At 54.7% G+C, this 6,906-nt stretch overlaps 1 protein-coding gene across 1 annotated transcript; it reads left to right on the forward strand.

Annotated features, from left to right (window-relative positions):
- Positions 1 to 386: 386 nt before the first annotated feature.
- Positions 387 to 6,071, forward strand: CCND3 (cyclin D3). The gene is made up of 5 exons (XM_007936253.2): positions 387 to 584; positions 1,423 to 1,638; positions 4,598 to 4,757; positions 5,298 to 5,434; positions 5,907 to 6,071. The coding sequence occupies exons 1-5, from the start codon at positions 387 to 389 to the stop codon at positions 6,069 to 6,071; spliced, it is 876 nt and encodes a 291-aa protein (XP_007934444.1).
- Positions 6,072 to 6,906: the final 835 nt, after the last annotated feature.

Genomic DNA, 6,906 nt, shown 5'->3' on the forward strand with positions numbered 1-6,906 from the left:
GTGGGGAAGAGGCCCACCTCCTAGTTTGCTCCACCCGGTGGTCAGGAGGGCCTGGAGCGTCCGGAAGCCGGCGGGCTGGCGCCCCACGAACCAATGCGGCAGCCCTAGTGGAGGAGGGAGCGCCCCTGCTGGCCCTTTCGGTCTGGGGCGCATGCAGCCCCGCCCCTCGGAACGTTAAGACGTCCAAGCATTCCACGGTTGCTACATCGTCGCGAGGGGCGGGGCGCCTGTCAGGGAAGCGGCGCGCGCGCGGGCGGCGGGCGGGCTAGGGTTCTACCGCGCAGTGCCAGCACCAGCGCCAGTCCCGCTTTGCACGCTCTCCGGGCCACTGCTTGCGTTTTGGCTTGCGAGCTCTCACTCTTGTTCTGCCTGTGCGCTGCCTAAGTATGGAGTTGCTGTGCTGTGAGAATATCCGACACTCACCCCGGGCCGGGGAAGACCCGCAGCTGCTGGAGGACCAGCGTGTCCTGCAGACCTTACTCCGCATGGAGGAGCGCTACTTGCCCTGCGTCTCCTACTTCCAGTGCGTGCAGGACGAGATCAAGCCGCACATGCGGAAGATGCTGGCATACTGGATGTTGGAGGTACCTCTCGGAAGGGGTCCCCCTTGTTCCCGTCACTCTCACATCCCTGAATCTGGACATCCCGGGGCCACCTTGTCTCGACATCCTGGTCCCAACAACAATCGGCAAGATGCTCTAGCGGCCCAGACCTCTGGGGCCTGGTCTTTCATTCGGGCAACCTAACTGGCTGTCCCCGTATTGCCCCCTTCCTTTCCCCAACCCAAATCGGTTCCTTTTGACCCTACTTGTAGTCATTTGGTAACCTAAGGGCCACTCTCTACCCTGCTACGCCTTTCTGCTTCCCTCCCCCGCCCGGTCTTCTCAGGAAAGCAAGCTTGGAAAACCCTGGGCTTGGCAGCCTCCGCCCCAGAGCCGCTTCTTGTGTCTTGTCGCGGGGTTCTGGCGGGGAAGGCAGTGGGGGTGGCGCTCGCGTTGTTCCGGCGGACAGGGAAAGGAAAAGTGCGGGAGGCAGCGGCAGGAGTCTCCTCCCTTCCCCTTGGGTGTGTGCAGTGGGTGGTGGTAATGAAGGGAAGGTCCCAAGAGTGCCTCTTCCGTCCCCCCCTTGTTGTGGGGGATGGTAGTCTCAATTTGGAGTAGTTTGAAAGGGGCACGATTGAAGGAAGCACCCCTCTAACGCCTTCCCCTACCCCAGGGAGCAGGGAGGAGGTAATGCAGAGAAAGTGGGGGGCGCCACCTTGGGGAGGGTGCATCCTTTTCCATATTGGTCCTGTGGTCAATGATATATCCTTACTCCCTCTCCCATTTTTGCACCCCATTTCACGTCTCTTCAGCTCCCTCCCTTAGTGCTGCTGCCATTCCCAAGCCTCTGCTTCTGCAGTGACTGTGTGTCCTACCCCAGGTGTGTGAGGAGCAGCGCTGTGAGGAGGAAGTCTTCCTCCTGGCCATGAACTACGTGGATCGATTCCTGTCCTGCGTCCCCACCCGTAAGTCGCAGTTGCAGCTCTTGGGTGCGGTCTGCATGCTGCTGGCTTCCAAGCTGCGTGACAGCACACCCCTGACCATCGAAAAACTGTGCATCTACTCGGACCATGCTGTCTCTCAACGCCAGATGCTGGTGCGTACCTCCCCATCCCCTAAACATATTGCCATTCTATTTCCCAGAAAAAGAAAAGCAAAGGTCATAGAAGATTTCTGCCTCATAGAAAGGGAGCAAGACCTCAGAGGCAAGTGGAGGCTATATTTTGAAAGGAACTGGGATGGGGAAGAAAAATAGGGCAGCGTTATGGTCAGGGTAGTCCTAGCCTAGGCTTGAGCTGCCAGAGTGAATGAAACCCCCTCCTCCTGACCTCCAGGGGGCGCCACTCCTTCCTGGTCTTTCCCCCAGATAGCAGCAAGTCAAACTGCATGTCTCCACTCACTAGTACTTTGCCTCTGGGTTTACAAAGCCACCATGAGTTATTTATTGGCAGCAGAAGGGCATGCTTGCACACCCCCACTGGCGTGGTGGAGTGGAATGTGCTTTGTGTGGGGGAGGGGGCTGCCTTGGTTTCTTTATCCCAGGGTGGACTTTGCGATAGAAAAGCCTCCCAGAGCTGATTGAAGCCAGGCCCTGATTGCTTTAAGGAAGGGCTGAGGCGCTTCTTCTCACCTTCTTTCATTTTCTTTCTATCCCAGGAAAGAGCTCCTTCCCAGCCCTATAGTCCCTGTCCTTATTCTGAGGAACTCCAGCAGCTGCTTTGGGTCTGGTGGAAACATCTCTCCCTTTCCCCCTTAGCAAAGGCTGAGGGACAGAGAGAGAGCTGAGCTGCAGCTGCTTCCGATGTGATAATGATGCCCCCCTCCCCCGGCCACCCACTCTGACCGAGGTCTTTCATAACCCTGTGGGGAGCTGCTGTCACCCCTGTGGTTTGGGAAGTGGCTCCCTGGGCCTCTTGCTGGGAACTTGGACCAGGCTTCTCCTGAAGCAGGGCAGGAAAGTCACCAGGTTCTCTTTCCCCACTGAGCTTGGGGAGGAGATGGGCGAGCTGTTTGGTCCTGGAAGAGGTTATTTAGAGCATGTAGATCATTTCCTGGGGGATCTGGGGTAGAGGGTGGGTGAGCTGGCACCTTCCTCCACCTTGCTCTATGGGGCGGGCTGGCCAAGTCTTCTACTGACCCTGAGAGCAGTCTCTGGGCCCCATCTCCCGGGGAGGAGGGCAGCATGCAGTCTGCTGTGATTGGCTGGCGGGGAAGCCAGGGTACTGGGGCCCCCGACTGCTGTGAATCGAGGAACAGGATTCCTCTTCCTGCCAAGTAGCTCTCAGAGATGGGAGTAGGAGGCCGGGAGTTGGGAATCTGGGAGGCCCCACAGCTCTTTGTGATGAATCTGGTAGTTTTTGGCAAGTTTGAAGGTGGAGCTGGTTTCCAGGCCAGAGAGCAAGATGTGTTTGGAGGGGTTTGGGCTGGAAGGTAGAAGGGTACTTCCTTTCTGTGAAAAGACTGGGATTGTGTGTGTGTGTGAGAGGGGGGTTTTTCAGAGCAGGCAAAAGTACTCTTCCCTCACTTCCTCTGCCTGAGCCTGGGGGGTCAAGTGTGTGGAGGGCTTCCTGGGAGGTCAGAGTTGGAGGGAACCTCAAAGAACTCCAGTCAGTCCAAATCCTTGTGCAAGAGAAGGTAGAGGCCCAGGAAAGGAGAAAAGGGTCCTGCCTCAGCATTGCACTGAAGCAGATAAGTGTGAATCTGCATCTTCTACCTATACCAGGTTTTCTTGAACACCAGGGATGGTGTAGAAGCAGCTCATCCTTCCTCGGGGTATTCTTGGCCAAGGTAGGACGAGACTTGTCAGGGACTGCCTCTGTTACAGGGTAGGGTGTGCAGCTGCCTTCCCTTACACAGGACCCCATGGGCACCCCAGCAGGAAAAGCCCCACTCCAGTTGTTTTCTTGGAGGCCTGATGCTTTCTGTTCACTCCTGAGTTAGGAGTTTGACCACTGGCATAAGCACCAGGAGTAGAATTGTAGCTTTCCTGTTCTACTCTGCCTCTAGGCCAGGCTGTTTTCTGTTGGGCCCTGTGAGGGGTTTAGCACTTATTTGGGAGGATACCACCTAGGCTGGGGGCCTGGAAGAGGTTGGGTGGGGTTGCCATTTCTGCTTCAATAAGGGGTCAAACCCATGAGTTCCTTCCTGAGATAAAACAATGAAGAAATCCTCATGTGTGCAACTCGGAAATGGGGCCAGGACTGGAAACACCAGATGAGTGGATTGGGTGGGGCTCCCGGCCTCCCTCCAAGAACCAGCCATGGTTTGTAAGCATGGATTGGGGGGCTACAGTTTGGTCTCTTAGGGGTCATCTGGACTCATCCGGTGTGACTTGTCCTCTACCTAGCCTCCTGAGACTCAAATGGCCCTGGGCCACTTCTAGGTTCCAGTTAAAAGGGGTGGGTGCCATACCCCAGGACCTACCCCTAATGTCCCACCAAGGGGATGTGGGTTGGGTTGGGCAACCTCCCCTTTGAGGAACCTCAGGGGAAGCTCAGTGTTTGTGTCATAGGAGGGGTGGCCTCATGCTCATTCTGGTTTCTTCAGGAGATGTGGACTTGGTTCGAATGCAGAATTAGGGTCAGGCTAGTGGTGAGCTCCCCTTTCTTGAACCATTGAGGTCATGGAGAGTGTGTCTGGTTTATCCCAGAGGAAACTCAGGTTCATACTGATACTGGTGGTATCTGCTACTGTAGTCAATTTTTTAAATTATTTTCAACTCTGAGGGGAGTATTTTGAGCCCTGAATGAAATCAGGAGGACTAGATTATTGTACCCCCTGTCCCCCAAGATAACCAAAGCAGGATTGAAAGCGATCATCCACATGGAGCATTTAGTACAGGCACCTACTAAATGGTCAACAGATGCAAAAACAATTGCTCTCAGCTCTCCCTTCCCTTGAACTGCCCTCCATAGCATCAGTCCCTAAGCTTAGAAGCAGTACTGGGGTCCTGAGCTTCCAAAGTTTGATGGGCTTCCTTCTGTGTGAACTTGTCCTCTTACTCCCTCCTCTTCCCTTCTTTAGCCACTGATTTCACCTTCTTCTCCAATACTCAGGACTGGGAACTGCTGGTCCTGGGGAGGCTCAAGTGGGACCTGGCTGCTGTCATTGCTCACGACTTCTTGTCTGTGATTCTTCATCGGCTCCCTCTGCCCAGCGACCGGGAAGCCTTGGTCAGAAAGCATGCCCAGACCTTTTTGGCCCTCTGTGCTACGGGTAAGAGCCCTGGCATACCTTTTTGCCAAATCTGGAACACTGAAAGACTTGGAAGGGTGAGGTAACTAGGAGATTGCAGTTTATACTCTTCTCAAATTTTATGTGGGAAGATAATGTCCTCTCTGAGCCCCCCAAACTCAATACAAAAAGGCAGCAGAACATAACCAGCTGTGTGGAATCTCAGAGACCCCCAATATGTAGATGGGGAAGCAGAGAGCTTAGAGAAGGGAAATGATTTGTCAAGGTCTCTGGGTAAGTTGTGTTTAGAACTGAGTTTTTTTTTTACTCTAGTTGTGTTTTCACACCAAGGAAGGTCTCGTCTATTCCTTGGACCTTAGGAAGTTTGGTGTTTGCCTCATTCTGCTCCAGAAGTGGGGACCCTTTCTGCTTCCTCACTTACGGATGTCCAACATCAGTCACTGCTGGGGTTTTCCAGAGTGCCTCTGCTCTACTTAGGCTGTTTGGCATGAATTGGAAGCCCACACTTTGCTGTCACACTTGTAGTCCTCCTTGTTTCATGGTTCTCACTCTGTCTCCAAGATTACACCTTTGCCATGTACCCACCATCCATGATTGCAACGGGCAGCGTTGGGGCTGCGGTGCAAGGCCTGAGTGCCAGCTCCCTTTCTGCGGACGAGCTCACAGAAATGCTGGCTGGGATCACAGGCACTGAAGTGGTAAGTGCTTGGAAGCTGGGCTGCAGCTTCATGAAGCAAAGTTGGTTGTTCCTGAGCCTCCAGTAGAGGGAGTTATCCACCCCCTCACCCCCAAATACACCCTTGTCCCAACTCCTGGTTTCAGGCTCCCCACCCTTGGGGCTTCCGTGACTTTTTATCTCCTGCTTTGGTCTGGAGAAGACCATATGTCTGTGGTGGGGTAAAGGGCACTGGCCTCGGGTGCCCTTTTTTTGCCAAGTGGTGTGCTGGAGTGGGGGTGGGGGTTTGGTATCGGATGCAGGGCTGCTCACACCCTCTTGCCACATCCTCTTGCCAGTTTCTGAGAATTAAAGGCTGATTCCTGGGGCTAGACTGTAGCCTAACCTCCTCAGACTTCCCAATGTGCTGGGAGGTGTCCTTCCCCTTCACCTACTGCCAGATCGGGGGTGGGGGGGCAGAGTGGGTCATCCTCACTGTTCCCCCATGTCCCCAGGACTGCCTGCGGGCCTGCCAGGAACAGATCGAAGGTGCGCTCAGGGAGAGCCTCAAGGATGCCCAGCCCAACTCCAGCCCAGTGCCCAAAGCCCCCCGGGGCTCCAGCAGCCAGGGGCCCAGCCAGACCAGTACTCCCACAGATGTTACAGCCATCAATCTGTAGCCATGGAGAGGCCCCCTCAAGTGGCCACCAAAAGCAGAGGAGGGGACACTGCCCCCCCACCCCTGCTCACCAAGAATGAACGCCACGTCTGAAGTCTGAGGGGGTTCCTATTCACCCCTCTTAAAGCCTAAGGGGCCAAGTCCTACCTATCCCTGCACTGTGCACTAAGGGGCTGGGCCAGCCGTGTTTGGGTGGCTGGTCACGTTCCTCCTCCTCTCTGTATCTGAGCAACTCCTTTTCAACTCTAGCTGGAGGTCAGAGACCAAATTGAAACAGGTAAAATGCAAGCACCAGCATTCCTTTTTGAGGTCCCTTTCCCTTTCTCTCTGGGGCTTTCATGTTCTCGACTGCCAAAATGCCCCAGTGCCTTCTGAGGGTATTGCCCCTTCTAAGGTTATTGTATTTGGATTGGGGTCCTTCTGAAGATGAAATTTCAGACATTCTGATAGACACGTGTGAGGGGAAATAGTCTGGACAGCTTCTCTCACAGCTTTGGAAGCATCTGCATAATCCACGTTCACAGCTGCTCCTAGAGAGAAGGGCCTAGGCCTTGGGCAGAGGGGCAAGAACCAACAAATTCCTCCTTACTTTGCTTTTCCACTCAGCTTCTCCTGTTGATTGAGGGGAGTCGGTGCTGAAGGAAGAGGATGTTTTAATTTATTAACTGCTTTGAGTACAACTGTGAGGAGGGTGTGGTGGGGTCTGTCTACCCCGCAAGTGGTGGTGACCCTGGTGGTTGCTGTATCCCTCCCCTCTGCTACTGGCTAGAGAATCTTTGTGGCCAAGGAGCTGCTATAGCCTGAGGTGGGGCCATGCCCTCCTCTCCCTTTGGCCT

This window comes from Orycteropus afer, unplaced genomic scaffold, assembly GCF_000298275.1.
Source record: "Orycteropus afer afer isolate SDZICR_OR568_19922 unplaced genomic scaffold, OryAfe1.0 scaffold00034, whole genome shotgun sequence".
NCBI classification, from domain to species: Eukaryota; Metazoa; Chordata; class Mammalia; order Tubulidentata; family Orycteropodidae; genus Orycteropus; species Orycteropus afer.

Coding starts and splice junctions, on each gene's coding strand:
- CCND3 (XM_007936253.2), top strand. CDS start 387: ATGGAGTTGCTGTGCTGTGAGAATATCCGACACTCACCCCGGGCCGGG. Junction 1,639..4,597: donor TCTCTCAACGCCAGATGCTG/GTGCGTACCTCC, acceptor TCCAATACTCAG/GACTGGGAACTGCTGGTCCT. Junction 5,435..5,906: donor GGATCACAGGCACTGAAGTG/GTAAGTGCTTGG, acceptor CCATGTCCCCAG/GACTGCCTGCGGGCCTGCCA.